Source organism: Ammospiza nelsoni, chromosome 8 (assembly GCF_027579445.1).
Source record: "Ammospiza nelsoni isolate bAmmNel1 chromosome 8, bAmmNel1.pri, whole genome shotgun sequence".
Classification (NCBI taxonomy): domain Eukaryota; kingdom Metazoa; phylum Chordata; class Aves; order Passeriformes; family Passerellidae; genus Ammospiza; species Ammospiza nelsoni.
In genome coordinates, this window is record NC_080640.1 from 25,456,307 (window position 1) to 25,475,818 (window position 19,512).

Below are 19,512 nucleotides of genomic sequence, written 5' to 3' on the forward strand. Positions count from 1 at the left end.
ATTCCTCCAAGGAAAGTATTTGTTTTAATATTATTTCCTGACTGAAACATGTTTTGAAGGATTTGGGGTGTAGGATTTTTTGTTAATATAATGTAATATTTCATTTCATCATTACAAACCATGCCAAGATAAATATTTGAATTTTATGTATTCATTGTGTAATTCTAAATATTCAAGTGTAATTCTAAATATATAGTGGCAGCCTGGGCATTTGCAATTTGGCTACACATGACTTGAGTCACCTAGGGCTGAATGCTGTTGAGGAGGAACCAACACACTTGCACCGTGTGACAGGATAGGTCTCTCTTATCCAATTAATTTAATGATGCAGTTGTTATTCAGAGTTTATATTGCAGTGAGGGAGAGCAGCCTTTCCTTAACCCAAAATGAAGTGTCACTCACCTCACACCTGTCTGGGACTGACACCGCAAACCAGCAGGCTGCTCACATCTCAGGTGGCTGCTGTGCTGTGCAGCTCTGCACTGCTTTTCTCACCTGCTGCACCTGGGTGAAGGGAGAACTCCTTACACCCATTAAGAACTCAATATTTTAGGTACCACATTGCAAACAGGACCCTGAGGATGGCTGAGTAAAGCTCGGTCAGTCCGGTGTAGGGCTGTTCTGGCAATCAGCACGGGAGGAGCACTCAGTTCTGTGCGCTGGAGAATGGAATGCTGGCTGTGCATTTCACCTGGAACGGGGAATACACCTACATGCTGACCTCAGACAGAAGCAAGCAAGGTTTTCCCTGCCTGTGAGCTGACCACTAGAGATCTGTATGATGTAGCTGAGCTGGAGGAAAGCTAAGAGGAAGAATTAAGTAAAGAATATTCAAATGGCCTAGTTTGGGAAGCAGCGTAACACCTATTTATATAACCAGCCCCAGTTCAGGCATCCTTTGGGAAATTCTCTTTTATTCACCACATCCACCTGCTGAAGTACCAGGACACAGCAGGTGAGGTGGCTGCTGGAGCAACTCACAAATTCCAGACTGGTTATGCTCTCAGGTGCTGATTACACCATAAAGCAAAGTAACTGTGGAGGTTTTGTTGCTCAAAACTTCAGTCAATACTTACATGGGATAACAGGGAATGTCTTCAGTGTTTTGTAAAGCTGGGGAGGAAAGAAAGGCTTTTAACTGTGTGTGTATGCATGCATATTGTTTACATGCTGAAATGGATGCAGCTCCGTTTCATGGTTCAGATTTTCCAAATTTGAATTTCCATTTCTTTTGTTGGCTCTTCCAAGGACAGTTATCCTGAGGTTTCTAGCTCTGATTCCATGATAACAGTTAAACAATAATCTAACTCCCTTAACTCACCCATTACATTTCATTATTTGAAATAATGGCTGTAGGCATGTGAGAAGCCAAGCTGGGCCATACCTACTGTGACAAACAAAGGGACACTTGCATAAATGGTGTACCTGTTACACGTGTCACAGCAGTCCTTAAGAAAATACCACTTCTGACTCCATCATAGATAAATAATTTTAATCCACTCCAGTCACAGATGTCCTCAAGGAGATACTACAGATTTCTTTGCATATTATGAAGAAAAGTCAAGAAAAACAAATTACATATTGTTTTCTGATCGTGATAAACATATTTCCAGAAAAAGTAAAGGAGTTGGGCTATGATACAAAATGAGTAGGAAGAAATGCAAGTGAGAGCTACCAAATACCTACGTAAATTAGAATTAATGCATGGAACAGATTCAGTTTAACAAGAGTGGGCTGATTTGAGAAACTGATTATGATTTGAATATTAATTTTTAAGGACAGAGAAATAACCTAAAAGCATTTATAGACTGTGTTTTTGTATACATGATAACATTTTAACTCATGACTAAGTTATTACAGGAAGACATTGCCTTCATTAAGGTGTCTGTCTAGATGAATGACTCTTTTTTTTCTAACTGTAGGATAACCTATTTGAAATACATTTGCATTTACTATGAGGTTAAGGGAAGCTTCTTGCATCAAGATCCATTTCATATTTTTAGACCAAAGAATTTTTTTCAAGAAGCTAATAGCCATTGGTAGGAACTTAATTAACATGTCAGGGTAATGGCTGGTTTTAAGTAATTCACTCAAGTAAGGTCCATTGAAAGCATTCCATAATCAATTTCAAGAATAGTTTGTCAACCCTCAATAAGAATGGGAAATGGTAAGAAAATAAGCCTGAAAAAATATTTACTAATAATACAGGAAGTCTTCCAATATTAAACAAATGGCTACACTTAATGGTATCACATCCTCATGTCTTCCATTAGAACCACTGCAAAATTTAGGAGCTGATATCTTGAAAATCTTAGTGGGTGAAGAAGTGCAGTTGAGACTCAGGAAACTCTGAAAGAGTTCAGGATGTAGTCATGAGAAAAATAAAAGCTCTCTGTCATGGAAGTGTTGTAAAACATTTTTGTTTTTCCAAGAAGCACGTACAAATTATTTGAGGATGAAAACAGAGTGATTCATACTGGGCTTAGTGAACTGCAATATGGTTATGGAAGAGGCAGGAGCTGAAGGACATTTGTAAAGGCAAGACAAAGCACATAGCAGGACAAAGGTATTCCAAGCTTACAAGGAAGGTGAGAACTTTGTAGGACAGGCACTCACGACTGAAAGCATCTGGGTCCATATTTCCATAAAATCGGTGAAAAATATTCCCTGGATTTGCAAGACTTCCCCATCTTTCTCATTTGTTTGCCTTGTTTGGCATCCATTTGTGGTTCTTTCTAAGTGCTTTCTCCTAATCCTTTTTTCTCTTCGCTTAAGGAATAGAAACCCCTAAATTAATGTTTTCCAATGCCAAAGTGGGGGGATTTTATGAAATGTTTAAATAGTACTCTTACCTGATAAACCAGTTCACAGATCTGTTAGCAGAGAACTATTTTAGAGGAGCTGCCAAACTCCAGAGGGAGTTCTTCAAGTGACAATAATCTAGATATCTAGTTAATGTAATATTGATACTTTAAATGGTATTAACATTCATTCTGGAGGAAAAATATCAAGCAGGTATGTTTCAGTTGCAATATTTTATTTTCTCTATTTGTCTCTTTATACACAGAACAAATGCAGTTCACAGATTGTTTCCAACTTTTCCGCTCACTTATCCTGTAGAAATACATGACTAAGGAAATGATACCTATGCATCAATACCAGAAAAGGACACCAATAAGATAACAGGTCAGAAAAAAGGGTTAAGAACATCTGTAAATGCATAATTCTATAAAATTCTCTAAAATTTTGAAAATGGGAATCAAGCCAGCATTGTCATTGCTGTTAACCCTTCAGTGACCACCCTAGCTGATGAAATGTTAGTCCAATAAGTGAAAGTACCCATTGTTCACTACATTGAACTTGGGAATTCAGCTTTGGCGTAGACCAAATAAGCCAGAGTAGTTAAGATACCAGAACTTGTCTGGCAATCTCGGTATGGTGCTGTGCCGTCAGTTTCTCCCCAGCTGCTGCATGAAGTGTCCTTTTGTTGCAGGTGTGTGGTGGGTTGTTTTGTTTGTTTTTCTTTAGAGAATCCCATTGTAAACAAGAGTAACACAACGCTGCCGGTGGATACCTGTGGGGTGGCACCGAGGTGGGATGCCCGTGTCCCGAGCCCCGGCTGGCTGGCGGCGGTGTCTCCACCCCCGCGGCACACGCGCCCCGCTGGGCTCTGCTGCCTGCAGCCCCAGCCTGCCGGATCCTGCCCCGGGATGGGCTCGGCAGCTTCGCCCCCACCCCGCACCCCCGCCCCTGCAGCTCTTCTTTTGCTTTTCTTTCCCTTTCCCTTCCTTGCCTTTCTTTCCTAGGCTCCGTTTGCCGTAGCATACCCCCTCCCGAGGGGTTTGCCTGGATCATTTATTTATCTTGTGCGCATTAAGAAACCACCATTAGGCTTTGGTGGGAGGCGCCTTGCTCGGTGCGCGCTCGCCTGCCTCCGCGGCGCTGCCAGAGGAATACACAATCGAGCCCAAGCTGCAAGCTTGGCAGGAGCTGCCTTTGCGTGCCCATTTACTTGCCGGATCCGTATATTTTTTTGCCGACTGGGTCATTGCCGCTTCCCTCCAGGGTTTCATCTTAATTTTTATTTTTTGCGCGTGTGTGGATTATTCAATATTTTTTTCTTTTTTTTTTTTTTTATTTTTTTTCGGGAATCCTCGCCGGAGTTTTGATGCCGGGCCGGACTTAGCGCGGGCGCGGAGGAGCTGCGCGGAGCCGTGCCTCGCCGTGCCTCCTGCCCCGGGCCCCGCCCGCGGATCGGCCTCCCTGGCCCGGCGCCGGCCGCGGGTTGGCCGCGGGGCCGCGGAGTGGCGGGTGCGCTGCGCCGCCGCCTCCCCGCGGAGCCGCCGAGGGATGCTGCTGCGCCGCGGCCGGGCATAGGCAGGAGCCGAGCGGGCGGGGGAGGGAAGGAAGGAAGGAAAGACGGAAAGAAAGGATCCCCCGAGCCCCGAGGGGAGAGGAGAGGCGAGAAGGTGCGTGAATGTGAAGGAATGTACCTGCGCGTCGCCGGAGCCGCACGCTTGGGATAAAAAAATAAATTAACCGAGGAGGCTGATCCCTGCGACTTATTACCCGGAAAAAAAAAAAAAAAAAAAAAAAAAAGGAAAAGAGAAGAAAAACCTTCTAGCGGAGGGACAAGAAGAAGAGCGCCGAGGCTGCAGCGAGCAGCTCCAGCAGAGTCGGGCGCCCGGCGGATGGCGCGGCCGTCCCGCTGACTCCGCGGCCGCGGGAGGCTGCGCGGGGCGGCGCGGCGCGGGGCATGCCGTGCCGGCGGCGCGACTGAGCGGGGCGCTCCCGCCGCCCGCCCGCACCGCGCCGCGCTCCCCTCCGCTCTCCGCCGCATGCCGCCGGCAGCCGCGGCGCGCTGATGCCCCGGGGCCGCGGCGGCGCTGCGGACGGCCCCTAGGATGAGCGAGGGGGCTGCGGGTGCCGCGGCGCCCGGGGCGGCGGAGGCGGCGGCTGCGGCGGGGGGCCCGGGCGGGGATGGGGCCGGGGGGCCGCCGCGGGAGCTGCGCTGCAGCGACTGCATCGTCTGGAACCGGCAGCAGACGTGGCTGTGCGTGGTACCCCTCTTCATCGGCTTCATCGGGCTGGGGCTCAGCCTCATGCTGCTCAAGTGGATCGTGGTGGGCTCCGTCAAGGAGTACGTCCCCACCGAGCTGATGGACGCCAAGGGCGTGGGGCAGGACCCCTTCTTCCTCTCCAAGCCCACCGCCCCCCCCCGCGGCGCGGAGACCACCGCCGCCGCCACGCCGCGGCCGCCCAGCCGGGTCAGCCCCCGCCTCACCACCATGAGCCGGGCTCCCCCGCGGCCCCCCGGCACCCGCGGCCCTGCGCGGGGCGGCCCGCGGCCCACCGCGCCCCGGCATCCCGTGCCGCCGCACACGGCACCGCCCGCCAGCGGCCCCCCCGGCACCGGCACCGCCGGCCGCGCCGCCCGGCCGCCGCCCGCCGCCCCCAGCACCCCGCCGCTGCCCGCCTGGCCCACTGCGGCACACGCTACCTCCTCCTACAAGATCTACGTCCACGACTCGGCGCCGTCCTGGACCCTGTCTCCCTTCCAGGAGTCGACCACCACCACGCCGGAGGCCAGCACGACCCCCAAAACCCGTAAGTGTCGCCGGCCGCCCCGCGCCCTCGGGCCGCTCGCTGCGCGCCTCGCCCCGTCCGGACCCGGCGCTGGCCGGGGCGAGGCGGCGCTCGGAGCTGTCCGCCGTGCCGCTCCCGTGCCGTGCGGGAAGCCGGAGAGCTCCGAAGTTTGCGCTTCTCTCTCCTTTCCCTGCTTGCGCCCCCTTTTTACCCCCGGCAAGTTCCCTGCTTGTGTGATGGATGTTGAGGCAGGAGCAGCCATTTGAGGAGAATGCTTTTCGGTTGTGGTTTTGGGAAGGATGCAGACCCCCTTTCCCCTTCTGTGCTGGTCTGTGAAAGGTACTTGGGAGATGCTGGGGGGATGTCTGAGCGAGTGGGACAAGTGATGACCCCCCCGAAAGGGCAGTGTGGAGAGAGTGGTCCTCAGCAGGTGCGGGCTGCGCTGTGCATGTGCTTCTCTGCTGGTGACGGAGTTCGGCTTCCCGCACGCTCGTCTCCCTTGAAAGCAGGGCGGGTTCCGCAGGGATGCTCTCTCCGTCCCCGCTCCTGAAGGAGCCGCGGCCAGCTCCTTCGGGAAGGAGCCCGGGGCTCCCCGAGGATGTGCAGAGCCATCCCTGCGCTCTGCCGGCTCCCGTGTGTAGCCACAGCACCGTGGTGCCGTACCCGACTATTTTTTTTTTAAGCAGAGGAGGGGGCTAGTTCTCCGATTGATGCTTGGTGGCTGGTTCTTCCCACCCTCCCAAGCACAAACGGAAGGATTCGGGCTAAAGCTGAAAATTCATTTGGCCTGGGTGCGTCAACTTTCAGCTTCTCATAAAGGTTACTTAGGACAAATGCAATCCGTGCCAAAAGAACTGTGCGATGCTATTTAGTGAAATGCTCAATTGTACTGTGTAATAGTATTCTGTGCTTTCTTGGATGCAGTAGAGGAAGTGAAAAGCCGGGTGTCCTCCATTAACTCTTAGTTGCTGCTGCTGGGAACATCAGTTCGGTTGAACCCCTTTTACAGCCCAGGGCTCCCCTTGTGTATGCTAATGTAGGGGTGTTCTGCTGGAGGATTTTGTTGGAATGCAATATGAACTTTATTTTGTCTGTTAAATCTATTTGTTGATAAGCACTGGAGCAGAGAGGATAGGCAGTGCAAGCTGATCTTGTGAATTGACAAAATTGGGAGAAGAACAGCAAATTGGATGTGTATGTGTGGGTGGGTGGGTGTGCAGGTGGCGGATGGCTGGCAATGATTACGAATGAAGCTATCACTAAATCAGAAGAGGTAACGAGGCAATGACTCGTTTTGCCGGTGTGTGCCACAGTAATTGAGGGAGAAGCAGCCCTTACAGGTGTGTCCAAGCCTGCACGTTCTGTAGGTAGAACCTAAGGTAGTTGGAAGTTACCAGAAGGAAAATCTTTTGTGGAGCTCAACGCAGCCTGTTTCACTCAGGTATGGGGAGCTGTACAGGGGCACTTGTTAAAAAACAAAGCAGTAAATGAAGCCAGAAATGCTGCATGGTTCTTCAGACTGCTGTGATGTGTGTGTGTGTGTGTGTGTGTGTGTGTGTATCTGCCTGGGCTTGCCAGGTGGGATCTGTCGGGGTCTAAACGCTCCCTTGCAATCTCTTCCTTTCTTCCCTTTCTGTCTCGTTGGGTATGTAAGAGAAATCCACAGCAATTTCCACCCCTCTAGGCTGTCTCCTTACAAGGTATAGAAGGCAGGAATGTCCTGATGAATAAATAATGTTCAGCTGGCAGGACTCTCCTCTATGCAAGACACACAAAGGAAGAATAAAAACCACAATCTTGAGATGTTCCTGGCAGTTGCAGAGCTTCCTAACTATTTTTTGTTTTAGGGAGGCTGCTAATACCTTTTACAGCAGGGTGTTTCCCTTCACTAAATGTAGCTCAGTTATAGGATGGAAATGCTGGAAGTGCAAATCCAGCAGAAATTGACCCTGTTTGGGCACATTGATAGCAGAGATTATCATTAATGGAAGATTAAATAGATTACATAAAAAAGGATTTGAATTTTTAGGGCATATGGACATTTTTTAAAGCCTACAGCTGTACTCTCCTGATACATATGAGCATCTCTACGGATACATGTGAAATTCTTTGAGGCTGCAGTATGCACTGAGGGGAGAGGAGGGAGAAATGCAGTCTTTGTGCTATGAACTGCTGACATGGTGTGACCCCAAAGCAAGTATCTGTGTCTGCCACTAACAGCTCTCAGTAAGAAAGGGATTTTTTTTTTTTTTAAACAAATTCATCCTAATTTCCCAGGATGAGCTGCGTGTTCCTTCTGTGCCCGTTGTTCCAGCTGCTATTGAAATGAAAGTCATGGATCCTGTTGTACCTTGTGAATACAAATCTGACATGATAAATCTCATGCCCCATCCTGCAAAATAGTGCATGCCCTTGTGTCATCCTCTGGCTTGGCAAGGCACATATATGGGTGGGAGTCATAGGTTATTTAACATTTCACAGCTTTTAAGAAAAGAAGCAGATATCTTTATTTATACTGGTTTGTGTTGTAGTTTATTTAATTGTCTAAACATGTTAAAATGGGCTCAAAGCAGGACTTAGGAAAATAGGAGGCAAAACAGGAGTTATTTCTCCAGAAAGCCAGATGATTGCCCACCTGAATAAGTGTTGGTAAAGCCTTTTCTCTGTGTGTGTATTCATCTGAGGAGATGTTGTGAAATCTCTCTTTTTTTGTGGGTGTGCATAATGACAATAATTCTTGGTTGTGTTTCACTCAAAGTCAAGCTATCTGTTAGCTGTTTTGAAAGTTCTTGATGAAGATCCTTCAGGTTCTGACTAAGCAAAAGCCACTTACTCATCAAATCTCTCTCTCTGTATCTTGTGCCTGCGTGTGTTTTCCATGATCACGTATGAACCATGCCTTTTCAGCCTAAGCCTCTTCATCCAGTGCTCAGTGTAAAAGTCAATCACTAATTTAGAAGGATAGTCCAGCCTGTGGATCAAGAAAAATCAACCAACAGCCTGGAACATGCTAGTGAGGTTTTATTTTTATCAAGCCATTGGTTTCATTTCAAAAGAGTCATGCCCTGATTTTTCCAATATGCATTTTTCATGGTATTCTGGGTTCTTCAGTAATGTTATTATCCTCGAATTGAGATACTGTACTTAAAAGAATTCCTGTGTGAATTCAGCTATGAAATAGCACTGTGGTTTCTCTTGTGTTCATATGACCAAAGACTAATGCAGAGAACTGAGGTCAGGCAGGTGGGGCTCAACTAATGCATAGTAGCCAAGAAAAGAGACGTTTCAGAACACTTAATCAATATATCTTGTGAAGTCCAATTGCAACCCTTTTTTTTTTTTTTGATAGTCTGAGTATACTTTGATTTCCTGCTAAAGATTTTCTGGTCCAGTCGTTTATCCTCGTCATATCTCTGATTGTTATGCACAGCATGGGTTCAAGTAACAAGCATCTGGCAGATGCACTGCTACCAGCACTGACATTTTGGTAAAAGCTGTTTGTTTTATTTTGCACTGACTCAAATATCTTTTTTGCATTAAGGATGACACTTAGATGGAACTGCGGGGTTTTCACCAACTGGAGGGTGTTGTGGGAGGTGCCAAACCGTAGTAAAACCAGACCTACTCTTCCCAGAGCTCTGGAGCTTTCTGCCAGCAAATGACATGGATTGTGAACGCTTGGCATGACGAGTGTGAGCTGTCATTGAATCGAGGGGAGTGCACGTGACTGCAGAGCACGTGCCTTTGGCATTAACTGAGATTAATGTGCCAGTTATCTACCGATTCTAAATGCTTCAAAAGCTGTTGAGTTGGAAAAAGAATACTAAGACAAACAACTGGGAGTTTTAAGAGCATTTGTTTCTTCTTCATTCTTACTTATTTTCTATTCACATACCTTTGGTCAGTATCACAGAGATGATTAGATGTGTGTTTCCTGTTTTAGATACATGTTGATCGGAAGGCTATTATCAAGGTAAAAATAACAAACACAGATGTGCAACCACATCATTGAAGTAAAAGTTATTGTAATGTATTTTATTTCTCAGCTATAACGTGCTTCATTTGTTTCAATTAAGTTAGAGGATATCGGACTTAATTCTGTTTTCGATTTTTAATCTTCTTTATAGTTAGGGGCTAGAGCAGCTATCATTGAATTCATAAAGAAGTGGAATATTTAAATAAGACCACTCAGATATGTACATTGATTCTATTCAGATATATTTCTTCTCTCTTCCCTTCATTAAAGTAATTGTTGGGATCCTATGACCTAGAAGAGCTTGCACAGAACTGGCATGATGAGTGGGAGGGATATGGCTGAAATTATTCCATGCTGATTTTTAACCCTGAAGGAAATTCTTCTGGGGACTGTAGAGTTTGTCATTACATTGATTTAACCTGTGATCACTGGTGAAAGCAAAGCCTTGAATTTTATTTGGCTTTTTTGTTTTTGCATCTATACAAGGACATTATGTGATATATTATATGTTGACAACAGAATACCATTATTAAATTAGTGTATTGATTCATTGCAAAGGATTATGCTAAAGTAATGTTCATGGTTTATCTAAACCCACAGAAAATGGAAATTAAAAATTAAAGCAAAAGACCTGTCTCTACAGAATTGTGTCTAGTGTTGCACAGTGCATTTATAAATGACTCACTGCTTTGAAGGCAAAGCCCAGTAAACACATGGATTGCTGTGGATTTGGCCTTGACTTTCAGTTTTGTAGCCCATATGGTTTTCAGGAAGTACCTGAAACTCCCAGTGTTTGGTTTTGTTGATTTCTCCTGTGATTGTTTTGTAAACAAGCTGCACAAGGAGAAGTGCCTAGTAAAATCATGTGGGATGGCTTGGTCACAAGCATATATAAATAAATTCGTTAAAAGCAGAGGCTTGTTTGTCTCTCAGCCTGGTAGGTTTCTTTTTGAGCTTCTCTGTGTTTGAGCAAGTTTGCAGTACTGTGCATGTGTGTGTGCAGACGCTCAATACAAGCATGGATTTGTGCATTTGCCCAGTTTTGGAGGAGGATCGGGATCTCAAAGCCTGTAGTAACCCCAGGATCAGCCTTTGGCTGCTTTGGTCCTGGTGCTTGTCCAGTCAGTGCAGTTCACAAGAGAAACCCAGAGGTTTCATTGGAGCTGGTTAGACTGAGTGCCAAGCTGAAGTTTAAATGTGGAAGTCTCTTTCAGTTCTGCTGCATGGAAGGGGTTTGTAGTATCTGTTACTATTAAGCACAAGTACTTTTTTATTATTATTTTGCATTACAAGAGTAGACAAAACACAGGAGAAACAATGAAATACTTTGTGTTATGGAGATGTTTTCTTTCTCCTAGGGACTGTTCCTTCAGTATGGTGAGGGTTGGAAGTGTCATTTAATGGGACAGCTGTGCTTCAGATCAAAACTAGGACTGTGTTTTCTCATGGCTAACTGAATTTCCAAGGTGGACAGCTCAGAAACATGCTTTCTTACTTTAACCTTCCCCTTCATGTCTAATCTCACTCCACTCAGTAAAGTGCATTTCATTGGAGAGAGGGCATTTCACACCTGGACAAGACAGAGGATAAACATTCAGGTGGCCTCTAGGTAGCACAGAGAAAGTAAATGCACACAAGTGGGCAAGTGCTTCTTGAAATGGCTTCTTCTTTTTGTCACACAGGTTTCTGGGGCCCCTTGGTAGAATGCCTTCATGAGGAAGAAACAGAATAAAGCAGCCACGAGGAAAATTAAAATAGCAACTGCACTTACAAATTTCCATGTCCTTTTCATGGAAGAAGTGCTTAATTGGATCAACTCTTCTTGGTAAAATTTGGAGTTAGCAGAGAAGAATATATTAACTAAGTAATTATTGCGAACTGTTTAAATGGTTGCTTCTGTTTTTCAATGTACTTAATATTACCCCAGTAATGTTTAAAATAAATATATAAAATAATTATTCCAGTATTCTGTCTTTTCTGTCCTCTAAGACCAGTATTTTGGATTTCCAAAGCTGTGTTTCTCCTGTAGCATTTCAATAGGAGGATCCCATGACTTCCAGGTCTTTTTTAAAACACATTATTCCCGATTCCTTTATTTTAAAATTTTTTTTTTGCTGTGATATGTTGACTGCTGACTGTAGGAGATAAGCTATTCAGCTTCAAAGGTAATTCTCTTCCTATCATGTTGAGCAACCAATTTTTAAGTCCAAATTGATTTACATTTTTTCCTCAGAGAGATTTTATTTATTTTTGCAGGAGTTAAACATTTGAGGAAAGCACAGGTAGTATTGAAAAGGCTCAGTGTCCTATAAAAATATAACTGGGTAAAAAGATAAACTGAAGCTTTGGTTTGGATTACCTGAATTCTGCTTTGGCCCCTGCAAAATCAACCCAGAAACCTACAAAATCTCTTCTTGTTACTTTAATGTCTTTTTGTTTGTTTGTCTTTGGGTTTATGGCTTTTCTTTTTTTGTTTTAAAATTTGAAATAATCTCTTGGCAATTCTACAGTTATGTCCCATCCACACCTGCCACTTGTATTTTCCTCTGACAGGAAAGATGCACATTAGCAGTGCAACGTGGCAGGTGCTCTTCATAGAAACCAGTATTTTAGCTTGTATGAAAATTCAGACCTTTCACAGAGGCATGGTGGAACTCTTATATTAAAGCATTGAGGAATAAATATCCTGATAGTATTTTGTGTAGATGTTGTGCTGAACAAAGTCGTTTATAGTCTTTCATTTTTTATGAGGAGATTGCTGTATGGCCAAGTTTTGCAAACATTATAGGCCCAGTTTAGGGTGTGCTAGTGATGCATCTTGTGTTTTGTGGAACTGTGGATCTGCAGAATCAGGGCCAATTTATGTGAACATCTGTGTGATTAAATGTGTTCGTCTGTCTTAGATTGCGGTGTGAGTGCTTACAAAACATGCCTGTGTGAGTAAATGTAAATCAGCTTTTTAAAAACTGCCAATGTTATTTAAATATGCTTATTAGAACCGAGTTTCCATTAGAACATTTTCTTTGTGTGTGTGTGTGTGTGTTCTTAGCACTGCCTTGAAAAATATATCATTATCCTGTTTACCCTTTGCCTGAAATGAGTTCTGTAGTAAAATCTTTGTGTTCTGGAGCACTGCAGTTGCTTAGCTGTAGACTGTGACAAGACACGTGGGTCATGTGTCATTTTTTATACATCACTTTTAAACTATTTCTTTTCCTGATTTTTGTTTTTCATTATTCTTGAGAAAATCTCTGGTTTTGTTGTTTTTCTCTGTATTATGTTCTTAGCTTCAATGCCAAAACTGACTTTTTCATGAAGCTTATAGATAGAAAATGCTTTCTAAAATTTTAGGGATGGCAAGATGTATTTTAATATTTATTATTTTCTGAAACCAAAATATGCAATAAACTTTACATTGTTCCTTTCACAGTGTCATTCCTGTAAAAATTCAAGATTCTAGTTCAGCAAGAACTGAGCCTTGATTGCTGGCTGTTACCAGATAGAGGGGCTATAGCACTGTGCACTAGCAAACCAATAAATTAGTATTAGTAGCAAATAGCCTCTTTTCCAGAGCTGAGAACTCTCACTGATGGCAGAACTTGTAAGGCAGGCATGGAGATAGGGTGTGTTATTCTCCTGGAAGGGTGCTGGTGGTGTGCTTTTACTGCAGTGACAAGTGGTTGACAAGGAAGGTTGAAGATGTTCAGCCTGAATTTGCTGTGCTGCTTCTGAATGTAATCAAGATTTCAACAAAACCAAGAATGTTGCACTGAAAAGTGTTGCTAACCTAGAAAACTGTGCTGTGTTGTGCAAGGCTGATGGTTACTTCTATCTCCCAGTTCAGTGCGTAGGAAAATAGCATTTCCAGCAGTGTGCTCAGGGTGCCTCAGAGCTGTAGCTAAGTGGCTGAGTAATACCATTGAATATTTAAAAAAAATGTGGGGAATCTTTGTTTTCTCTCCCCTGGTGAATTACAGTACAAGTGCTGAGTGGGTTGTCATTAAAGTAGTACTGAGCTATCTCAGAAGCTTTGACCAGGAATTGATTGTATAATACTTGCTAAAAACAATCCAGTAATTGTCTTCCAAAGGGCTTGCTTTGTTAGTTGTTTTTTTTTTTTGGGGTTTTTTTTTTTAAGAGTAATGTTGTATGGAGAGAAAATTAATTTTCTTGCTCAATCTGTGAATGAATTCACAAAAGAGAAGCAGGGGTTTTGTTGGAAACCCAGAGGTAAGCTGCACTGAACTGTGGTGTGGTGATTTTCCTTCCAGGGTTCAGTGGGCAGTGGGTTTAGGAACTTTACTGAGGAGATTATTCTGATGAGTGTCCGTTCTCCTGATTTAGAAGGGTAGAGGTGCTTTTGTAATTATTTCATAAGTAGCTAAACCACATTAGTCTTTAGCCTGAATTCTGGCCCAGATACATAATGGTCATAGTGCTAAAAGTTCAATCCCCTTGCAGGTTTTTTTTTTTTTTTTTTTTTTTTTTTTTTTTTTTTTTTTGGGATTTTTTTGTAATAACTAGAAAGCTTAAAGTAATGCACAAATAGATACAGCATTGAATTTTTCCTTAAGCAGATTGTGTTTCTTTTGCTTTTAGATTTCAATCTTTATTTTATTATTTCTTATAATAGAGCATACCACACATTTCACAGCATCAGCTGCTTATTTATAAGCTGTATCTCAGTGTAATAACGTTGGTTGTAATTTGTTTTCATCCTTAAAAAATGCTGGTCAGAAAAATACAGATTGGAAATCAGAACAATTTATAAATTATACTGTCTTTTAAGTATAAAAGACAGTACAAGTATGAAGTGTATTTGCTTACTGTCAATTTATAAATTATACTTCTGAGCTGTGAGGACCTTGATGTGCATCATCATAAAACCGGCACAGAAAATGCAGCATCCCCAGGATATCTGAGTCCATTTTTACTGGGAGGGTGAACATTTGCTGTCACCTTGCCTCACAGAAGAAGGGGGGTGTGTGGGCAGCAGAGGTGACAGGCTGAGCTGTGTCCAGGCTGCCTGAGCTGGGGACGCACAACCTCTGCCTTGTCCCTGTCACCATGAGCTGCCCTGCAAACACACTGAGGGAAGGAAGTGCTCCTGATGCCTTTCCATATCTGGAGCATGTTCTTCACAGAGCCCTACTTGGATGTAAATGGAAAGCATGAGTGGTAACTTAATATTAGAAATTGGCTTTAGAAGTATCTGCCTGCAATGGGAAATTCTCTCAGGTTTTAGTTCTTGGATGGCTGGGTTTAAGCTGAACATGTGAAGCTGCAATGCTAGTGTGGGATATGTTTAAGAGGAGAAGTGTTTGATACCATAATTGTTATTTTATAGGTGGCTGAAAAGATCACTTGCACTTACTGGGTTCCAGTATTTTGGTGCGCTACAAGGCTTGATTGCACCTTGTGTTTGCATACATTTGGAGAGCTGTCCTCTGTCACCTTGGCAGATGCAGGGGGTTTGTAGCCAGCCACAGCTTTGCTGCTCTAAGGTGGATCTATAAATGTGAACTGAACACACACAGATTGAGGAGCTACTGAGCTCCTCATTCCTGGTTTGTTTGCACTTCGTAATTTGGAACCATGAACACATATTTATTTAAATTTTACAATGATTAAAATACATTTAGCCTTGATTTTAACTGAACACTTGAGTGGTCAGTGATGTATTTATTTAAATTGTACAATGATTAAAATACATTTAGCCTTGATTTTAACTGAACACTTGAGTGGTCAGTGATGTACCTATAGAAAATAAAGCATGTTGAACAGGCATAGCAATAAAATGCCTTTCTAAAGAGATGATGGTAGGTAGAGTCCTACAGTGAGGATGAGGTATGTTAGGTGAGCAAAAGATTAATGATGCTTCTGAGATGTTTTATTTGCACACTGAGAATTTTGGCTGCTTAAAAGCAGTGTGAGTTTATTAGGGAGCTTATTTTTTTTCAAAATGCTTTTAAGAAGATACTGTAAGATTATATCTAATTAATTAGACACATTACATTTGTATTATTTAATTAGAGATTATTTTTCAATCACCCCTAAAAATTGTAACACTCTCTTAATATTTTTTTCACATTTTTAATCCTGTTTGTGAATGCAGTCTATATGAAAGCATAGACTCTTGGACTTTTTTCCTAACAAATACTACTTAACAACAAATTTCCTGTATTTTTGTGGAACAGAATTGGAATCTGAGGAGCTCATGTGTAACTGAATGTTCAGTGGGAGGTGGAGGTCAGCAGTTCTGTAAGAATCACAGCGAGAAGCAGGGTACACCACAGTCAGGTACTAGATTGAATGTTTTACATGAGAACTTTTCATAGAGAGAGAGGAGTTTAGAGTCCAAACATAATGAATTTCTTCTAAGTTCAGTTCAACTCAGCCTACAAAGAGGTTGGGATGATCAAAACATAAATAAAGGAAATCAGGAGGATATTAAATGAAGTATATGTGATACGCAATTTCAGTTGTTACAGCAAGGAAGCTGATTAAAAAACCCCAAATCCCAAAGCTAACAGCAGAGATCCCCCAGCATGTCTGTGTGCAGTGATTTCTTGCTTTCCAGAGCTCAGTGGCTGTCCCCAGTGGGTGCAGAAGCAGCAGTCCCTTGGGTGTGTGGGTGCAGGTCCTTCCCTGCGGGCAGTGCCAGGTGTGGATGAGCCACGCTGCCCTGCCTGCCCTGGGCTCTGCCCTCTGCTGCTGCAGCTCGGCCAAAATCACCCTCACTTCCCCCTTCCACCAGGAAAAAAGTGCCTTTAGCAGGGATGGCTTCTTCTCACTGGTTTATCTAGCTTGCCTGCTGCTCATCCAAAAAGTTGTTAAAACCTCAGTGACAGTAAAAGATCTGAGACTTGGTTGCTGAAACTCAGGAGGCCAGGAGTTGTCCCTTCCTTTCCTTCAAGCTCAGCTTTTCTTATTTGTGAAATAGAGACATGGTGAAGAGGTACAGACGGGAAGTAAGGTGTGTATTAATGAATATCCAAAAAAGAAGAAAGTAATATGTCTTGCTTCAAATTTCAGAAAGTATCTGATGTCCTTGGTTGTTCTTTTGCTTGAGTGTCTGATAATTTCCAATAATTCTCTGACAGTGAAATCTGTTGGACTTAAGTACTAAAGAGGAAGGGACAGAAGCATCTAATTTTTTTTGGGTAATTTAAAAATGTATTTCCAAATATAGCCAGGATCTGTCCCCAGATGGCAGGGCTGTATCTACAGGAGGGCAGGGCTGTCTGTGAGACACCCTAGCAAGCCACTTAGTCGAGTTAGTAATTCTTTATTTTTGTCCTGCAGTGAGTGGAATCAGGTCTGAATTTGGGACACTCATTAGGCCAAAGCCTGCCATTGTGACAACCCCATTTAAATCTTTTTAGCTTAACTTTATAATCACTTGTCACTGGGAATTTTAGTAACTACTATGTTTTATATTACTGTCTTGTTATATTTTAGGACCAAAGTGTTATTGTTACCATATCTCACATCAAAAGGAAGAAACACTTTCAGTATGGTGTAGTCTTCTATAGATAGAGTCAAAATGCTCTCTGAGTAGGTGGGATCCTAATCCAAATCCAAACCCAATGAGATAAGTGAGAAAAAGTGGGCTCTAGCTAACATTTAAAATAAACAGTTACAAAGGAGTGACTTGCTTAGCCTAGTCTGTTGTTCTCCATTTGCTCATAGCTGACTTTTATGAAGTGTAACTATGCTGATCTCTTAAAAAAAATCTAACAATAAAAATGCATTTATTAGAGGGAATCTGAGATGGAGAATGGACAAGTTTTATGGGAGAGTTATTGTAATAAATCAACCAACTCAACTGGAGAAAAATTGGCAAATATTTTTTTACTGTGTCTCTTTTGACCTCCTTCCAGTGGTGAGATACCAGTGTCAACAAAGTTTGAGATGTTTGTTGTTTCTTCAATTAGCTGAAATGTTTTTCATAACTTGAACTGATATGCTTGGGTTTCAAGTGTAAATATGTAATCTTGCTAAGTGTTTTGTTTGTTTATTTTTCCTGCTCTGAGGTTTGGGGTTTAAAACTTATGTCTGTAGCAGAGGAACTTACTAGTGGTGGGCCAGAAACTGGTTAACATCTTAAAATGTTCACGTACTGAGTATTTTAGAGAAAGGTTTCATTTCACGAGTTATTACTGATGATAAATGTTGTTTTAACACCTAGATGTACAACCCCAACACGCACGTTCTCATTGAAGGCTCACTCATTATGAATTTCAAAGCCTGTATGAAATGATTTACACTGGTGCTTGAAAAACATGTTTTGATAATAGCCTTTTTAATGCCTTGAGGGCATTTAATTGCCATTAAGTGGCACAATCTGGTGTTTGGAAGGGAGAGCTGGGAATATTTCAGTTGCAAATAGGATAATGAAATGGATTGGAAACAAGGAGGTGTAACAACAGAGTATTAACTGTGATATTAACAATGAGGTTGGCGTCCTGGCTATGACCAGAGGATTCAGTGTGTGCCCCACAAGGTGGGATGTCTGCTCCCAGGCACTCCTGGGGTTTCCTACAGGTTTCCTCCTCCTGAAGCCTGCAAACGAACTGAGGTGGGACGCACTGAAACTCTGCCGGTCTGGAGCAGTTGTGCCTGGCCCTTGTACTGAATTTGTGTAGAAGGGTTTTGTCAATGTTTTTATGTTTTATATTTTGCATGACTCTCATAAGTCAGTCTTGTTGTGCAAAAAAAAAAAAACCAAAAAAAAACCCCAAAAATAAATAGAGCTCTCCAAAGTTCCAGGTACTCTTTCTGTAAATCATGGGCAACTTTAGCAAATGCCTGACTTCCCATAGAGCTGAGCAGTTGATTGTGGGACTGTGTGGATGGTCACTGGGGAGGGGATCGCAGAAAGGGTGATTTCTACAACTTTAGATAGTTTTGTAAAACAGACAACACATGGTATATTTGGAACTTTTACAGACAACACATGGTATATTTGGAACTTTTACGTGAAATCAGGTTGTGATCAAAGGAGGATTTCAAACTGCACATCTTAAAAATTACCTGTAGGGTTGTGCTTCAACTTGCAATAGGTGCGAAATCTAAAATATTCTGCTGTATTTGTTTTTCAAATCTTAGCTTCTCAAAGCATAAGCCTTTATAACTAAGTAGAAGTTTCATTGGTGGGTTCTCTAGAACCTTTTAAAGAGAGACATGTAGCAGCTATTCCCAAGTGATGTGTTATTCAGAGGGTATGTCTATAATAAACCTAGCAGTAGCTGTCTTTTGTAATTTCATTTTTTTTAATGTTTGCTGTGCTACTGTGCTTTATTGAAGCAGTGAAGTGGTGAATGCCCTTTTCAGTTTTCTGGGCTGATTCTTCCAGAAATACCCAGCAAGCAGGACAGTAGAGGTAGGAGCAGAGGTCTTGTGCTGAGAGGAAGTGAGAGAGACAGATTTGGAAGCTCAGGAGATCGGAAAAGCCATTGGAACTGTTTGTATTGTGACTATTTAGTGTGCTTTCTCTTAGGCCCAATTTATTATGATAAGGCTCCTGCCAGCAAGTGAATTATTGAAGAGCTAAGGAGGAAATTGCCCCAGGATGATGGGCTGTGCCCACCATCAGGTGAGACAGTCTGGGAACGCTTCCTGTGGTGCTCTTTGGCCCAGGAGCCTGAGGGATTCTCCCAGGGATTCTCCTGGAATGGGTGGTACTGCCAAAGAGAAAGAATTCATATGGACTAGAGAAAGAACTCCGAACGTGGTGGGATATTTCAGCACATCTTTTCAATTTCCCAAACAAAAAGATTTCTTAGCCAGTTGGGCCTGTTGTTTTGTGCTGCCTCTGCAGTCTGTGTTGAATGAACATTTTACTGTCATCATCCTCATCGCCTGAGTGTGCTGTGTCCCTCCACTCTGGAGCCTTGCTGAAAGGCTCTCATGTGTCTCAATGGACAGGGAATTCTCCCCAAAAGGCT

At 43.2% G+C, this 19,512-nt stretch overlaps 1 protein-coding gene across 1 annotated transcript in view; it reads left to right on the forward strand.

Moving 5' to 3' along the window:
• The first annotated feature begins 4,904 nt into the window (after positions 1–4,904).
• Positions 4,905–19,512, forward strand: part of NRG3 (neuregulin 3) — a 335,008-nt gene continuing 320,400 nt past the window's right edge. Inside the window, exon 1 of the mRNA XM_059477250.1 lies at positions 4,905–5,607. Coding sequence (XP_059333233.1) covers positions 4,905–5,607 — 703 coding nt within the window. The remainder of the gene's footprint in view (positions 5,608–19,512) is intronic.